The sequence below is a fragment of the Acartia tonsa genome, chromosome 7 (assembly GCF_053477335.1).
Source record: "Acartia tonsa isolate MP-2025a chromosome 7, ASM5347733v1, whole genome shotgun sequence".
In the NCBI taxonomy this organism is placed as follows: Eukaryota; Metazoa; Arthropoda; class Copepoda; order Calanoida; family Acartiidae; genus Acartia; species Acartia tonsa.
The window spans coordinates 14,325,882-14,344,902 of NC_137266.1; the positions used below are offsets into that span (position 1 = coordinate 14,325,882).

At 34.8% G+C, this 19,021-nt stretch overlaps 1 protein-coding gene across 1 annotated transcript in view; it reads right to left on the reverse strand.

Annotated features, from left to right (window-relative positions):
• Position 1: 1 nt before the first annotated feature.
• Positions 2-19,021, reverse strand: part of LOC145324402 (putative G-protein coupled receptor CG31760) — a 30,621-nt gene continuing 11,601 nt past the window's right edge. Inside the window, exons 9-17 of the mRNA XM_080166993.1 lie at positions 16,701-16,799; positions 10,070-10,164; positions 8,899-8,930; positions 4,694-4,788; positions 3,933-4,038; positions 3,241-3,336; positions 2,381-2,473; positions 1,909-2,007; positions 2-184 (exon numbers count right to left, since the gene is read on the reverse strand). Coding sequence (XP_080023119.1) covers positions 2-184; positions 1,909-2,007; positions 2,381-2,473; positions 3,241-3,336; positions 3,933-4,038; positions 4,694-4,788; positions 8,899-8,930; positions 10,070-10,164; positions 16,701-16,799 — 898 coding nt within the window. The remainder of the gene's footprint in view (positions 185-1,908; positions 2,008-2,380; positions 2,474-3,240; positions 3,337-3,932; positions 4,039-4,693; positions 4,789-8,898; positions 8,931-10,069; positions 10,165-16,700; positions 16,800-19,021) is intronic.

Here is a 19,021-nt window from a genome sequence, read left to right on the forward strand (position 1 = left end):
ATTAATCAAAATTTAGCATTCCTGTACAAAGGTTGGGGCGTATATAGTTATCCACTATGGGTGGCATGTTGGTAGCTCCAGTGCAGGGCGGGGGTGCATGCACCCCACTTGGAGCTGTGCAGGATTGTGGAGGAGTCACTGGCCTTGCAGGTCCTTCAGGTACATCATAGGTTGCCATCTTTAACTAAAATTAAAAAAAAGAATTCAAAATTCAAAGATATATATTTTTAAACTCTTATTTCCTACACCTTAATTGGAACTAATGATCTTTTTAGTAGTGAAACAATTGTATTTAATTAATAAAATGTTAAAACAATAAGTATTGTTTATATATATAAAGTAAACATAGTATTTTTTTCTTTGATTTCATCTTTAAAAGTTTATTACATTTTTATGAAATGTGTTTATTTGCGTCATATTATGCTAAATAAATATTATTTTGCTAAAATTAATTGCAGTGATTAAGTTCCAATGCAGCTTCACTGTAAAGGACAACTATATAGGACAACTAAAGACAAAAAAGCTTACTACTTTATACATATAACTTTGTATTATAGATAGGATAGAATATATCAAACAAATAAAGATGTTTTTCAATCTTTAAACGTAATATATATTGTATTTATAGCCACCTACATTATACGTAAAAGTTTAAAAATGCTCTCCATCATTCTTGATCAATTGTAAAAACATATAATTTGGCTAGATGCCTATTTCAATTTTTAGGCGTTTTACAAAAGTTGTAAAACTCAAATGTTGTTAGTTATAAATAAATAAAAGGCTAAAAATAAATAAATTTAATAAAATAAGGTATGGGAGAAATTAGAAATCAGAATTTGGCAGCTGTTTCTGAAATGCGACTGCAGGCTGCTTAATATTTCGGCTGCGGCTGCATGATGAAGGATATATTAGAAAGATACTTATGCCTATTAATGTAAAGTCTCATAGTATTATGTAATTGACATAGCCTTTAAACCAGTGGCATGCAGTGGTATGGGGGGTGCAGAGAGAGGTGTCAACACTACCCTTGATATTCAAATTGGGAAGGTTTGCCACTCCTATTTTACCAATTAATTATTTTACATGCCCCTGGTAAATTAATGCGCACGCCATTAATCTAAACCAATAAAAAAGGTTGATCTATCAAATGTATTTTATTAATTTGAAGAACCTCTGTGGACGTGCGTAATCTGTTATTGTGTAATTGATAGTTGATCACCACTTAGAAATATAAATTGGGCCACTGTATTGCTATCTTGCCAATTCAAATATACGTGCATACAAACCAAATAAGAAAAATGGCAATAATATAATTAAAATATTAATACAATGTTAATATCATACTGATTAGTACCTCTTGGGTTGCGCATCTGACATAGCAGCCGTAAGTACTACTTTTTAAGTCTATAACTATTATGCCGTTTTGGTCGACATTCGAACTTATCACCTCCCCACCGACGAGCGAATTCTCTACATATAACGTTACGTTAACGGGATGTCCTTATGCAAAAGTGGTAATAGTTAGTTCTCGCATCGTATTATAAACAGCTTTCCGCTGATATAGAATGTACAACTATAAGATTAAAGCCAGTTTTTTTAGCCCCGAGGTGCAGAAGGCACGGTCTAAAAAACTGGTTTTAATATTATGATTGTATATTTTTATATTCGTAGAAAGCTGGATATAATACGATGCTAGACATAGTTTTTTCGTATGGATGAGAACCGGTTCCTATCCACCGGATTCGAATAAATACGAGAAAAGGATTTAAATTCCCTACAGCATCGCGGCTGGATCAATTTGGATCTCCTTTTAGATGTTGTATAAAACTTAATATATTTTCATTTCATTCAAAAATATGTTTCAAATGTAAAGGTTTCGTGATTTTTACAACAATTAAATCGATATACCTGTTTATCTAACTGCTGATCTGTAAAGTAAGCAGCTGTGCCATTATTCTGAGCAACTCTTTTGTCTCCCATTAATCCAATTATCTTTAGCAGTTCCATCTCAAAATACAATATTTTAAATATAAAAAACTTTCTGAATTTTTAATGTACCAAAAAAATATAAGAAGAAAAGATAAAGTAAAAACAATTTAAAAATGAATAAATCACCAAAAGCTATAATATTCAATTTCTATATTATAAATTGAAAATTAATTTCCTTAATAGTTATCTATCATATCGTATTATAGACAGCTTTACGCGAGTATTAAAATGAAAATTGTAATATTTAACTTGGAATTAATCTTATAGATTTTAATTTTAATATTCGTAGAAAAATTTCTATAATACAATGCTATAAATGATATAAGAACTGGTTCTAATCATGCAGTTTCGAAGCCACATTGGACATATGCAGCATAAATTCTATGGTTACCTTAGCTGAAAGTTTGTCAATGTGTTCTTTGAGAAGCTTATTCTCATTTTCCAGAGCTTTATACTCTTCTGGTACATCTTCAGTGTCACTTTCCTACAGTTTTGAAACATTTAGATAATCATTTTAAAAAATAATGCTTTGTTTAATCATTATAAAAAGGCCATCCAACTTATTATAGCTTTTGTGATGAATTTATGTGAATCCCCAATGATGTTATACAAAATTTTTCATTAAGATTATCGATTTAAAAGAGTTTGAACACTACTAGTTGTTTAAAAGGTCAAATTCAGATTAATTTAAAATATACCCAATATTTTTTTTTAAATTTAGGTATCATTGGAAAATTTACTTTATTTTCTAATTTTCACAAAATGCTATCTAAAATGTTTCTAGATTTGAAAATTTTTAAGCTAAGAAAAATATTTCAATATGGCAATTGTAGAATAGTTATTTATTATACTTTAGTTTTCAGACTAGTCCAACTAGTCCAACTAGTCCAACTAGCCCAACTGGTCCAAATAGTCCATCTAGTCCAACTAGTCCAACTAGTCCAACTAGTCCAACTGGACAACTAGTCCAACTAGTCCAAATAGTCCAACTGGTCCAACTAGTCCAACTAGTCCAACTAGTCCAACTGGTCCAACTAGTCCAACTAGTCCAACTAGTCCAACTAGTCCAACTGGTCCAAATAGTCCATCTAGTCCAACTAGTCCAACTAGTCCAACTAGTCCAACTAGTCCAACTGGTCCAACTAGTCCAACTAGTCAAACTGGTCCAACTAGTCCAACTAGTCCAACTGGTCCAACTAGTCCAACGGAAATTGTTAGAATTCGATGCCTTACTGTAAATAGAATACTTACATAATATCTTCCCGTTGAGTTTATCAATGGTTTTCCATTCTGCTGGCGTTGTGGTTGCTCTTTCTTGCCATCTTTGTTATATATTAAACTGTAAATCTAAAAATTGATTTATTTAGCACATCGGCCATACAAATTCATATGTCTATAAGTATTGAAATTAAAATATATTATATATTAGGTATATATTATCCAATCCTTATAAAAAAGTAACATGATTTCTCTTTTTGTGTTTGTCTGTCTGCTTGTTTGTACCGAAGGATCTCGCTAACCGCTGAACTGATCAAGTTCTCCTTTAAAGAGTAGCTTCCCATAGGTCCTGGGAAGGTCTATAACTATTTTAAAGGAGGGTACCACCACCCTCCAAAGAGAAATCACCTAATTTTTTTTTTACTTTTTCTTTTAAACCTAAAATAAGAAATTAGTTTATCAAATTCAACTCCCCAAGTGCCCCTAGAGGCCTCTAGGGGCGTATCCAATTATCAGTCGAAAAGTTTTGACAATTAGTTAGACCAAACAATAAATATATTTTTTAAAGTACTCAAAGTTTATCAAACTTAAGATACCAGTATGACTTATAATCCAATGAACCCTCCCTTCCTCATATATTGTCCATGTGAAAAGTGTGTAATCAAGCTCATTACATTTTTTAAGATCCCACCTCAGATTTTTACACTGAAATTTATAGATTTTACCTTTGGTATAAAAGTAAGGAGGAGAGAAGGAGTAGCAATCAAATGAACTATGAGAAAATGTAAAAGATAGTCCACATTGGGTCCGCTAGATGGCAGACTTTTATACCTTAATAAAAAGCATAATTTTTAAGAATTTTTATATTTTCTTTTCATTTCTAGTAGGGAAGCTACACTATAATTCACTTTGTCTGTCTGTCTGGCCATCCGTCTGTAAGTCTGCAATGCTGGGGAATGTGATTCTTGTCTCCTAATCAAGACAAATGGCTATTATTTTGAGTGAAGGTTTTCTTTACTAATTCACTTGGTTCGCCGGTCTGTCAGTCTTGCTACAAAATAAAAAATATTAATATATATATAAAATGTGAAAGGTTTCGTGATTATATCGAGAGAAAAAATATTTTTGACTTTTAACAGCTGCTCTTTAGATAAATTCCTTTGTTCATATTTCCATCCAAGTTTTTTGCTTTTCTCCTTATGTATGTTCTCATCCTCATTTTAATTTAGGTGAGGAATAGCTTATTGTAAAGTAATAAATTTAACGGATCTGGAAAGAAAACAAAGTAGCGAGTTTCGTCGGATTTTCGCAGTAGCTTTGAAAGTTTATTTAGGTTAGGTTTCGGTTAGGTAAATGTTAATGATTGTCACACAGAGTTAGGTAATAGGCCCCGCAGGGTTAGAGCCTGCAGTTGCTACAAATAGGAGAAAAGCTACTGTTAAAATACGTCTAAACCCGTTAGTTTTCTTTCCATGATCTAATTTACCTGATAATATAAACAGCCATATTAACCACAACCGCATTGAAAATACACAAAGCCACCAACTTCACTTCAAACAACATTGTTCTTCCTGAGCACATCTGTTAAAAACAATGGTTAAAATTAAGAATAAATTTGCCAAAGGAATGTCCTTTTACTTTATTCAAAACTTTTTTTTGGGGGGGAGGTTGGGTGTGTCACCCCCCCCCCCCCCCCAAAAGAAAATAGCCTAAAACCACCACAGGACCAGTAGGTATATTCCCTGAAGAGTAGAATCCGATCGGTTCAGTGGTTACCGAGATCTTAAGGGACATACGGACAGATAGACAGACAGACATCGTTCTACTTTGTATTATAGATATTCTTTTCTTTGCTTAATTTATCTAGGTTTTAAAATTACAGTGGGAGAGTCGTTATGAAATTATGAAATAAGGTAAATTGCCATAGAATAAATCCTTTTATTTACAGTAATAAGGTTTTTTTGTAAGTAGCTTAATAATTCGACAGATTCTGAACCGATTGAGTTCTCCGTTTTAGGGAAGCTTTGCATAGGTCTTTTTTTTAGATAATTGGTCTTTGGGTGTTTTTTTGGTATTTTTTCGCTCTTTTCTACCCTTCCAAAAAAAATACCGAAAATGAAATATTGCTTAATACTTTAATTATTCTTTTTATGTACATATGTATATTTATTTTATATTTGTCTTTTATCCTAAGAATCTTGACAAATCTTTCTATAATATAATTGATTATTGAATAAGGAAAAAACAGAAATAATGTCTGTTGTATGCAGGGATGACACACAGAAAACTGTCCCGAATTTGTATTAATTTTGAGGAACAAGACTCCAGTGACGTCATATTTTTCTTTCCCGAAAAAGGGAAGGGGGGAAGAAAATCTCTTCAAAAGAGATGGGGAAAACCCCCTTTTCTCCCATCTCTTTTTTCTTCCCCCCTTCCCTTTTTTTTCTTTCCCCCTTCCCTTTTTCGGGAAAGAAAAATATGACGTAACTGGAGTCTTGTTCCTCAAAATTAATACAAATTCGGGACAGTTTTCTGTGTGTCGCAGGGATGCATGGAAAGCACAATCTATTATACAAAGTAGAACGATGTCTCTCTGTCTGTCTGTCTGTCAGTTTGTTTGTTTGTACCGAAGGATCTCACTAACCGCTAAACCGATCGGGATCTCCTTCACGGGGTAGCTTCTCATAGGTCCCAGGAAGGTTTATAACTATTTTCTTGGGGAAGTGGGACACCCCTAAACCCCCCCCCCCTAAAAAAAAAAAATTCCCCCCCCCAAATTTTTTTTAAAAAATCTTTTTTAAATCTAAAATTCGATAAATTTGGTTCATCAAAACTCTTGGGGCAAAGCCCCTAGAGGCTAGGGGCGAGGCCGCTATTGGGTAATAAATCAAATTAATTCCTATCTATGCAATTATGCTTTTATCTAAATATTAATTTATTGTCCTCTCTCATCTTAGAAATAGTTTGTAGCAATGGAAATATTACTAATTTGATCATTTTCTCCTTTAAAATAAACACGCAGCGGGCCAAAATAAAGATTTACCCCTTTACTCCATCCCCTCCATTCCTATTGGATGAACAAACTGACCAATTTTTGAGGTCTACGCTAGCAAGCTAATTGACGACAATGTGTCCTCTGTGATAATATATGTATATAATTTTTGTAGCTTGACAATGTCAATACATGAGAACTATATTAAAACATACTACCACACACAAATAAACATAATAAATGGATACTCTGTAATCATGTAGAAAATTGTGTTAGATTTTGCTAATCATTCAACCGATTGATATCTCCATTTTAAAGAAGGTTCATATAGATCAAGAGATGAATTTAATTTTTTTTAATGATATCTTAGAATGGCTTTTGACCATCAGTATCCTATTTTTAAAAAAGTCCCTAGCTTAAATGCTAGGGACGCAACCGTATAATACTACTGTATTTAGCTTGACAAAAAAATGTAATGTCAGCCAAAACAACTTTCATTAAAAATTACTATACTATAGTACTTAAAAGTGTTCATCGCTGACATGTTATCGACACGATATTTTAAGAGCAATTTGCCACATTTATAGACACCAAAGACCCCTCATTCCCCCCCCCCCCCCTATAAAATTAACAAGGATGACAACATCCATAAAAGCTAAGCGCTGAAACGGTAGGACACACAGACATTAACACTTGTATAGTGTCAGAACTGAATAATCAGAAAATAAATGTATAAGAGTCGATGCAAAATTGTAAGTAAATTTGTTAAAAAACTGCTTGATACAGAATAATGTTTATGGACATACTTACATTTTTAGGACTTAATTATAGAGTTGCTTCGCTTATAATATTGTACTTTATTGTCCCAGGAATCAGTATACTAAAAATCAGATCAATCGGATAATTAGATGACATAAAAATTTGTTGTTAAAAAAGTAAAGAAATCAACATGTTTAAAATGGACGTACGGACATTTTGGTGATGATTATAGAGTTGCTACGCTTTTAAATCGTTCCTAACTACTAGAGGAATCACCATGCAAAGTTTGAAATCGCTAGGACAATTCTAACATGCCTAAATTAAGGAAAAAAGCTCTCCGTTACGGACGGACGTACAGACGGACCTACCCTAATTATAGAAAAGCTTCGCTTTAAAAAAATAACAATTATGATAAATCTAGCATTAATACATTCCCTTTAATGTAAAGCATATATTGAGCCAATATCAATTATCATATGCATTTATCTTATCAAGATATGTTTTATGTTTATATGCTTTTCTATCCTTTCTCTTAATATACTATACATATATTTATTTATTTCTTTCTTATAATGTTATAACCTAAACCTAATGTCTATTTCTTTTACAAGGCTAAACTTTTAAGACAGAACAGAATATCCGGCGTTCTCCTCTTTTAATAACTCCTCCCCCCCCCCCCCCCGACAGAGTTTTTTTTAGGTTAGGCAGGCAAGGGTGCCGAGCGCCGCGGCCAGAGTTCATAGTTCTGTCGGGAGGGGGGGGGGGGGGGAGAGGGTTTGAAAATTTCAAAATTGAAAAAAATATTTCTACAAGGATATTACCGAAAATCCATATTTAGCACAACATAACGGATAGACAGACGCGCAAAAGGATAGTTAGAGTATTTAAAGGAATTCCAGATGTAAATTTTTGAAAAAAGGCTTAGAAAACTGCATTACAGACATACCGACAAATTAGACTAAGTAAGAGGGTAATGCTCATCAGCTATATCCCTTGTCATTTATTGGTTTGTTCGATTTCCAGTAAGAGAGGAGGGGAGGGATAGGGTTAAAAGGGGGGAAGGATATACATACAGCCTGCTGCAGGGTTTACTTTATTAGAAAACATTAAAATCTGGTGTAAGATCCCTGTAATAATAAATCCATTGTTGTACAAAAGGAGAATATGTCAATAGGCCAAAATAATTAGAACATGAAACAGGAACAATAAATTCCATTAGTATCATACAAACAAAAAATAAAAGGAAATACATATATGTATGTAAGGTTATAAATAACAAGGATGATAACATCCATTTGTAGACAATCACAATCAATCATGGATGGACAAACAGACAAATTTAATCATAGAACAAATATTCGAAGGTGGTTTCTAAAAATTTTTTGGGCTCACTGGCTTACTAGAATCAGTGAGTAAAAATCTTTTTTGAAAAATCCTCTAAAATCGCATAATAATCTACAAAAATCAAATATAATCATAAAAGGGTTATTAACATAAGATTTTGTTTAACTTTTGTAGATTTTTTGTGCGATGATGGAGGGTTTTTTTTACAAAATTTTTTAACGAGTCTCACAGATTTTAGTGAGCCAGTAATCCAAAAAGTTTTTGAAGAATCCACCTCAGTTTAATAAAAAGACCGGAAAAAAAGAATATAGAATATAATATGAGAGAATGATTCAAAATCACGAAACCTTTGAAAAGATAAACATATACTTGTTTTATGTAGTATGACTGTAAGATCTTCTTAAATAGTAGCCGGGAAAATCACATTTTCTCAATTGTGTTACAGTTTGAAGGACAGGCTGACAGAAATAATGAATTAAAGATATGCTTCGCGACTAATCAAAACTACTATCATGGAATTTTTTCTGCAGTTTCCAAACTATGGACAGGCAGAATTCTAGAGCAGCTTTGCTTTTAAGGAAGAGTTCAAGACTTACCCTCAAGCACAGAATGAAAAATATAATCTCGCCTAAAAAATATCATTTATCTATACATTATTGATTATTCCTATTATGCAAAGCAGTAAGGTTTTTTTGTTTGTCAGTTAAGATTTCACTAAATATTGACTAATTTTCTACTTTAGGTAAGTTTTACACAGGTCCTGGGGTGGTTTTAGGTAACTAAAATTGGGTATAGTCCTTTCCATGACATCGCTCCATATAATTTTTAATTTAAGTATTTGGAAGGTTTGAAACTATTTTCTGTCTGTTTTCTTTACCCTTCTAATACAAAGCCCACTAGAGTAGGACGTCCAAGCGTTTCATTTTTTTGGATGGTGTAAAAATCTGAAAGGGGATAAAATAGCACGCTAATTTTATTTACAATATCACAATATAAAGTCACTTATTGCTTCACCCTAGCCTGTAGGGTAGGTCAGAAAATATCCTAAAATAACCCAAAGTAAAGCTTTAATGAAAGAACAACTCCGAGATCTTAAGCTTAAGACAAATAAACGTTGCTACTTTATATTATAGGAAAATGGTTATAGGAAATACGTGGATATATTGACTGGATAAAATTTGTCGTTAATTGCCTAATATGGACATCATTTATTGGTCAGTACGTTCACCCAATAGGAGGGGAGATAAGAGGTTGGATCGTTATTTTGCCAGATGTGAGTATCACCCTATCGGAGTAGATGAAAATCTAGTGCATCATCCAATTAATAATAAATCGATTTATAAGAATTTTAAAAAAGAGTCTGTGCTACTAAAAGAGATTAATTTTCATGAATGATTACATACTCTTGAAATTTTGCTGAATGTAAAAATTCAAATTAAATTCAATAAAACTTCTATTAAGGGAATATTTAAATTTGATATTAATATTTCTTTATTCTTTACCTTGGCGAGCACAGGCACCCCCTACCCCCTTTTGTTTATTACTAAATGAATTGATAATAAGGGGAGGGGTAGTTTAGTGGGCCTTAATTCTGCGGCACCCTTATCATGGAAGGTTATACAATATAACCTAACCTTACTTAGACAAAAGTAACAAATAGCACCAGAACATCACCCCTCTTGTATTAAAAATAATAATAGGGGTCGTCTATGAGTTCAAACTTGCATTTGGAGGGGAACAGCAATCCGAAAAAAATATTAAACCTACCTATTAAAAGTCCATGGTCTAAATATTCAACAGGACAGATTTTATATTTTTGTCCCTCCGATGTTAAAACAGTATCCATATCTGTGCAACAAGAGCTGAAACAAAAATTATTGCAATTAAATTCATAGTTTCTTAAAGAGTTATTTAGCATGGGTATTTATTAAATTTATGCACATCCCCAATGCTGATAAACAAAATAACGCCTTATGAAAACCAGTTAAAAGTTTCGGTACCAATATAATTTTCAGTCCAATGTTCTTTCCCTCCCCGGATTTTAGAAATTGCTATAGATACTGTCTTAACCTCTTTTCGAGGAAGCTTTGTGTTTATCAAGTGCAAAATTAATTCCTTATCATTAATCCTAGAAATAAGCGCAAATGTCGTCTTTTTTGACTTTCCCTTCATAAAGTGACGCAGCATGGATTGTTTATATGCGCCCACGTTTTTTACTTTTGAATGAGACATGTGTGTGTGAAGATTTGGGAGAACAAAATTGGGCCTATCATTGGTCTCATTATGTGCGAACGACCCTAGTATACCAGGGATTTGAAACCATAAGAGCTTCAGGTCTTTGAAATAATTTCATCAATAAATCTATATTCAAACCTGCTGTTGAAACTTGATGGTTCCTGGTATTGGGGGTTTGTATGTTCGCCAGCTGATCTCGTGAACTTCCCGCTAATTCGGAAGTCAAGCTCAACCAAAGTGTCATGGTTGAGACAATTTCAAAGCCTCAAAGTTTGATGGAGCTGCACAAGCGAATTTCAAATGAATGATGGTTGAAGGCGCTGCACAAGCAATTTCAAATGGTTCTGAAGAATAGGCGTTAGCATTCTTCAATAAATCAATAGCATATAGTGTATTGATGAAAAAAACATTGACAATTTTTCTGTGAAATAATTACCTAGTGAATCAATATGGTGCTCACTAAAAAGCAGAAAATTGAGCGAGCTATCGCTATTGGCAATGAAAGGCTAGAGGTGTTTGACGAACAGATAAAAGTGTTTTATGAAAATCTAAAAGCCTGCCAAAGTTTTAGTTCATGTGAAAATGTGAATTTAAAATCAATTCGTGACATTTTTAGTGAGGTCAAGGACCAATCTGACCTAATAAAAAGTCTAAAACCTGCCGTGGATACTAGTGAGCTGCGCGAGTTCAAGCGTGATTTGGATGAAGCTAGTGAGCAGAAAACTGTTGCAGATAAAGTTTATGCGTCGTTGGAGCAGTGTACAAAAATTCTGTACTGGCTTGACAATGATTCAGACGACGCGAGGTCAAGCACTGTCGCCAGGAACCTCGACGTCATTGAGAAGGTGAAGATGGACATGGGAGTGCTTAAAATTTCCATGGAGTTGCGCCAAGAAGTACGTGATATGTACCGAAGGCTTAGAGAGATGGAACGTCGTTCATCTAATTTGGATGAGAGTGGGACACCTGCCATTCTCTCCAGAAGTATGTCTGCCGTGGATATTCGGAGTTCCAACCCGCAGTATGGGCGCTGGGACAACAGTTTGTTGCCGTCGTTCGACGGTACTGACACGGATTACCCAAACTTTAAACAGGTCTTTAAGGATCTATGCTCTGGTTATGGATTTGCTGACCAGAGGTTAAGTCTGATGTTGTGTATGGAGAAGGTGATAACCAACCCGGAACTACGCAAGCAAGTGTCAGCGATTAGAGATCATAATGAACAATGGGCGTTTCTTGATCAGATGTTTTTATCAAACACTCGCCGGTTCATGAGGATTTTAACTAAGTTGAACAAGATGAAACCTGTGGATAAACCTGTGGACGTGGTTAGCGCAATTGCTACCTTCAAGAGCATGATGCAGGAGGTAGAAGCCATCGTTGGTTCTGCAGCTAAGGATTACAATCACCTAACTCTTATTCATATTTTTAAAGACAAGTGCCCTGAAAATTTGAGAGACAAAATTATGATGGAGCTAGGTAGCATGAACCAACCAAACATCCAGAAGATTGTAGAACTGCTGGAGAGGACCAGGGGTGCCATGTTGGCCGGTGATATGTCCTATGACAATGGCGCCGGCAAGAGAAATCGTGATAGAGCTGCCGCCGCGCAAGTGTCTGGCCGCAGTGACAATGAGAATGGAAAGGCTGGAAAGGACAAGGCTTCCAAGTGGAACAGTGCATGTCCTGTTGAAAATTGCGAGGATAAACATCCTATTTTCCGTTGTCCCACATTTAAGAAGATGGATGTTGTTGACCGAAAAAAAGTTGTCCAGCAGAATAAGTTGTGTGAACTCTGCTTGTGTGATGGTCATACTGCTGACAATTGTAATAAATCGGATAAGCTTGGTGTCTGTGGCACCAATAATTGCGACGGTTATCATAGTCGTATGTTGCATGAGGCTAGTGCTAGTGTGAATACAGTCTACAAATCAAGTTCTGCGCCTAGCACCTGTACCTTCCTGCTGCAAATAGTTCCAGTTGTAGCACCTGGCGGCGGCGCTTGCCATGCCGCCGTCATGTTTGATACTGGTGCGAGTCTACCACTTATATCTGAGAAGATGTCCCACAAGTTGAAGCTGAAATCTACCGGCAGATATACAAACATTTCTGTTGCTGATGGTAGAGAATCATCCTGCCGCAATGTGGTGTTCTATCTGAAGGACAGGGATGGTAACTTGAGAGAATTTGAGGCAGCTGTTATGCCTAACCTCGGAGGTGGCAACGAGATGCGCTCGGTCCATCCGGAAACCGCCGCCAAAATATTTAAGATGCCGCCAGAAAGATTTACATATATCAGTGGAGGCTTAGATATCATCATTGGAAATACACATCCTGACGTGTTTCCATCAACCTACCAGAAAGTGGGCCAGTCTATGTTGTGGCGAACCATTTTTGGTAGTGGTTTTATCTGTACAAGTGCTGACTATGGAGCTGGTCAGCAGAAATCTGCGTTTAAAGCTACCGTAGCTGTTGATAATGAACCGGTTGGTACTACCATAGCTGTTGATAATGAACCGGTTGGTACTGCCGTAGCTGTTGATAATGAGCCGGTTGGGTCTGCCGTAGCTGTTAATGATGAACCTGTTGGTTCTGCTTGTGATGCTGTTATTGAGAAACCTGTTACTTCTGCAGTTGATGTTAGTTGTGCTGCAGTTATGCCTGATGATATTGGTAACGATACTGTAGCCGTTGAGAATATTGTTACGGCGGGTATTGAGCCGCTGAATGATTCGGTTCCAGCCGGACAAGAGCCGATGGGAGTTTCGGTTCCGGCTGGACAAGAGCCGATCAGAGTTTTGGTTCCAGCTGGACAAGAGCCGACGGGAGTTTCGGTTCCAGCTGGGCAAGAGCCAATAAGAAATTCGGTTCTGGCCGGACAAGAGCCGACGGGAGTTTCGGTTCCGGCCGGACAAAAGCCGGTAGATGATTCTAAATTTTATGACAGTCACACTTTTATTACTTGCCCTGGTGCTGTCATGAATCAAGAATCGACTTGGCTGCTGCCAACCTTGCCGCCCGACACAGGGTAAGAGGCCTGCAAATGGCGGGTGGAAATATGGCGGGTGTTGCCGCCAGAAAGTCATTGAAAAATTTCAAACCACACATATCTAATCTACAACATAAACCATTTATGTGAAAATGATCTTTAAAGAAAAAATATTACAAGTTATATATTAAGCTGTGAAGGGAACCTAAAAAGGTTCTGCAAAGAATAAGTATTCATTATTCAACTAATTTTATTGTTCATATTTAAGCACAAAAATTCTACAAAATTGTTTAGACTTTTAAAGCAGATTTTAAAAGATTTTGTTTCTTTAAGTATGATTTGAAAAGCAAAAGTTTGTGTGTATTAACTACCAAATGATTTTTGCAGTTTTTTTTAGATTAAGAAAAATAGATTTTTTTTAAATTATTTTTCGAGGTATTTTTTTTTCATGGTTCACGTTTGCTTAAAAAATGTTATTTCTCGGATTCTCATATGAGATAATGCATCAAAGTAAAGAACACAACATGTAAAATTATTATGATAATGTTTAAAATATTTCTTATTATTATTTTAAAAAGATTATCGCAAAAAATCAAGATATTTGTTTTAATTTGTAAGCAAATAAAGTTTTTTCTTTCACTCCGGAGGCAAGGATTCCTAATAATCCACGCGCAAAGATTTTCTTTCATTCCGGAGGCAGAGATTCTTAACAATTCATGTACAAAAGTTTTTTTTTGTTCACTCCGGGAGCTGGGATTCCTATTAATCCACGCGTTAAGATTTTTCTTCATTCCGAGAGCAGAGATTCGTAGTAATATACGTACCTAGCGATTTCGGATAATTTTAAACCTTGAGAAAATACTTTTAGCAATTGTTTTCCTAGGTATATATATTTTCGTTCATGTTTAAGCATTTATAATAATGAACACGATGTATGATATTATTAAAATATTGATTAATATTTTATCTGAATGTTACAGAATTAATTTAAGATAAGCTATGCATATTTTAAATTAACTCTACCTTCATTTTTATCGCAGATATTAAAATAAAAGCGGTTGTTAAAAATTATGATTAATAATTGATTCTTATTTTATGGAAATTGAGATTTTTTTAGTAAAAAGCCACATTTTCATATGCCTATTTTATGCCTAAAATAAGAATCAAATGAAATGCGACTAATTTTTATTCTATTTCATATGCTCAAATTTAATTTTATTGAGTTTAATTTCTTTTCAAAAGTACAATTCATTATAAAACTTACCTGAAAAGTTTAACAAAAGGGAATAAATGTGTCGAGGTTGCGTGATTCGATATTTATTCTAAGAAGAAAATCAAGTATTTTTTTAGCAGATTTTTTTAAAAAATTATATATGAATTTCAATCAAGTAAAACATTTTATTCAGATCAAGGAATGATTGAAAATTCATATTTAAAGTTTCATATTTTTTTACAAAGAAAAATTGGTATTTTTTTCATAATTTCAATGAAAATTCTAACGAAGATATTATTATTTTGCTATTCTTAAGTATTGAAAAGTTTTATTGTTGATTAAGATATTACAGTTCTTATTCATTAGGTTTGAAAAACTTTCTGCCCAAGGATTTTGAAAAATTTTTTCTTACTACTCTTTTTGATGCTTAACAAATTTAGTTTTAAGTACCTATAAATCTTAATTTTCTTGTCTAAGATTTATTTCGTTTTATTTTTACCATTATTTGTTTACTTTTGCATTTCAACCTGATTTCGTAGGTACTTATTGATTTATTAATAATGATTTATTACCTATTGATTATGAAATGATTATTATTTAGTATAAGTTGTTATATTTACAACATCATGATTAATAGGATTATCCATTTTAGGATTTGTGTATGTGATCTTGTGATTGTCATGTGCATGGAATGTTGTATGGTACAAACCAATCCCCATCCTTCTATCCTAAAATGTGAGGTATTATGAGTCCTAGTGAGGAGTATAATATTGTGTATGCATTTCACGGGGTTTCATTTAGTTAGGAGCAGAAATTGTCATGTTTTTCGGGATGTGGCTATTCTCATGTGATTATGGTGAGTTGAGTTTAGTGAGAAATGTTGCTAATGCTCAGCGCGAAAAAAACCTTGAATCTCGTTAAGGAAGTTAATTTGACTTTCAAACGGGGGGTGTGTCTTAACCTCTTTTCGAGGAAGCTTTGTGTTTATCAAGTGCAAAATTAATTCCTTATCATTAATCCTAGAAATAAGCGCAAATGTCGTCTTTTTTGACTTTCCCTTCATAAAGTGACGCAGCATGGATTGTTTATATGCGCCCACGTTTTTTACTTTTGAATGAGACATGTGTGTGTGAAGATTTGGGAGAACAAAATTGGGCCTATCATTGGTCTCATTGTGTGCGAACGACCCTAGTATACCAGGGATTTGAAACCATAAGAGCTTCAGGTCTTTGAAATAATTTCATCAATAAATCTATATTCAAACCTGCTGTTGAAACTTGATGGTTCCTGGTATTGGGGGTTTGTATGTTCGCCAGCTGATCTCGTGAACTTCCCGCTAATTCGGAAGTCAAGCTCAACCAAAGTGTCATGGTTGAGACAGATACATTTATCAGAGGTGGATTCTTAAAAAAAATTTGCCCCACTAATCGCTTAGTTGGGCAAAATTGATTTTGTGAAAAATCCACCAATCACATTAAAAATCTACAAAAATTAAACAAAATCATAGAAGGGTTGTTAACATAATATTTCATTAATTTTTTGTAGATTTTTTATGTGATTTTGGAAGATTTTTCACAAAAACAATTTGCCCCATTCAGCGATTAGTGGGTTATACCTTATTCCTTGAAAGATAAATTATAACTGATGAACATATATTGAAACAGACATGTAATAATCATAGAGTAGCTGCGCTACTACTAACAATGAAAAAGAACTTGGTTTCTCGTATTCATTCGAATCCGGTGGATAGGAACCGGTTCTCATCCATACGAAAAAAACTATGTCTAGCATCGTATTATATCCAGCTTTCTACGAATATAAAAATGTACAATCATAAGATTAAAACCAGTTTGTTAGCCGCACCCTGGGGCTAAAAAAAACAAGTTTTAATCTCATAATTGTACATTCTATATCCGCGGAAAGCTGTTTATAATACGATGCGAGAAATAACTAATATTGACCTGAGAAACTGAACAGAGATGAAGATAACGACCATGATGGGTGCGGTATTAATTAGGGAAACAGATAGATTAGCTGACAAGCACTGTCCAATATCTTTCCTGATACAAAAAAAGCTGTTCGTTCACTTACGCAGATAAAAAAACTTCAGTAAATTCATTCAAAATCGCATAAAAACTCAATAGTAATTGTTATTCATATATTTGTAGTGTCTTATGAGGCAAGTTCCCAGTTGAGGAGTGAGATTCTACCCCATCTGAAAAAATAACCCCCCCCCCCCCCGCCATCTATCAAATTAAACCCCCCCCCCCCCGGCATCATGAAATTTTTACCCCATCTTATGATTTTGTCCCCATCATGTTAATTTATCCCCATCTTCATATTTTGTACCTCTCCAAGAGAAACAAAATAATGTCAGAGAAGGGATAAATTATTGAACAGGGGACAAAAATGAAGGATGGGGTCTAAATAGGAACATGGGGCCAGGATTGTAAGGTGGGGTCTGATTTGACAGATGGGGGAATGATTGGCAGAAGGGGAAATAATATCTGGGTAGGGGGGAGGGGAGAGTCTGGAGGGGTTTGCGAGGTGAGCCTCGCGCGAAAGAATTTATATTAGGGTAGCATAAGCTACCATACTCCACTGTAGTGAAGCTATGCCTTTCACTCTTCTATATTTTCCTATATTTTGAATAAAATTTGAAAATGCCTCTATTTATTTTTTTTATTTCTCTTTTAAGACTTTTTTTATACTAAATCACCAACATATTCTAATACTTTACTTTACCTAATATTTTAAGATAAAAATTTGGCTCCATTGAAGAAAAAAAACAATAGCTTGTTTGAAATAGGAACATCTAGTGGCAGATTATTGAACTACATAATATACATTATTCTGGATGTCAACAAACATGATGATTGGTTGAAAAATACAGATGGGGTAGCAACCAATGCTATGATATTAAAATTGAAGCAAGGGGTTAAAACTCACACATGGTGATCAAAAAATTAATATGGGGTCATTTTTTCATGATGGGGGTAGTTTCAAGTGCTTTTATCTGGAGAACCGTAAGAGATAGAGGCCTAGTTGCTTGACTGTGGTAACTCAGATTTACATAAGGAAGCCATTTATGCACATGGGGGACCAAAACATGATATGGGGTATTTTTTTCATGATGGGGGTAGTTTCAAGTGCTTATATCTGGAGAACCGTAAGAGATAGAGGCCTAGTTGCTTGACTGTGGTAACTCAGATTTACATAAGGAAGCCATTTATGCACATGGGGGACCAAAATATGATATGGGGTATTTTTTTCATGATGGGGGTAGTTTCAAGTGCTTATATCTGGAGAACCGTAAGAGATAGAGGCCTAGTTGCTTGACTGTGGTAACTCAGATTTACATAAGGAAGCCATTTATGCACATGGGGGACCAAAATATGATATGGGGTATTTTTTTCATGATGGGGGTAGTTTCAAGTGCTTATATCTGGAGAACCGTAAGAGATAGAGGCCTAGTTGCTTGACTGTGGTAACTCAGATTTACATAAGGAAACCATTTGTGCACATGGGGGACCAAAATATGATATGGGGTATTTTTTTCATGATGGGGGTAGTTTCAAGTGCTTATATCTTGAGAACCGTAAGAGATAGAGGCCTAGTTGCTTGACTGTGGTAACTCAGATTTACATAAGGAAGCCATTTATGAACATGGGGGACCAAAATATCATATGGGGTATTTTTTTCATGATGGGGGTAATTTCAAGTGCTTATATCTGGAGAACCGTAAGAGATAGAGGCCTAGTTGCTTGACTGTGGTAACTCAGATTTACATAAGGAAGCCATTTATATACATGGGGGACCAAAATTTGATATGGGGTATTTTTTCATGATGGGTGTAGTTTCAAGTGCTTATATCTGGAGAACGGTAAGAGAAAGAGGCCTAGTTGCTTGACTGTGGTAACTCAGATTTACATAAGGAAGCCATTAATAAACATAGGGTACTAAAATTTGTTGGGGGTTTCTTTTTTCATGATGGTGGGTAAAAATTGAAAATAGGGGCCATTTGTTATGGTGGAGAGGGAATTAGGTTAAGTTAGGTTAGGTAATATTGAGGAGCCCTGCAAGGTTAGGGCCCCCCGGGGGCCCTAACCTTGCAGGGCTCCTCAATATTACCTAACCTGTGCAGGAGACCCTAACTCTGCAAGGCTACTCAATATTTCCTAATCCCTTCATGAACATAGGGTACCAAAATTTGATAGGGTTGTTTTTTTTCATGATGGTGGGTAAAAATTGAATATAGGGGCCATTTGTTATGGTGGAGAGG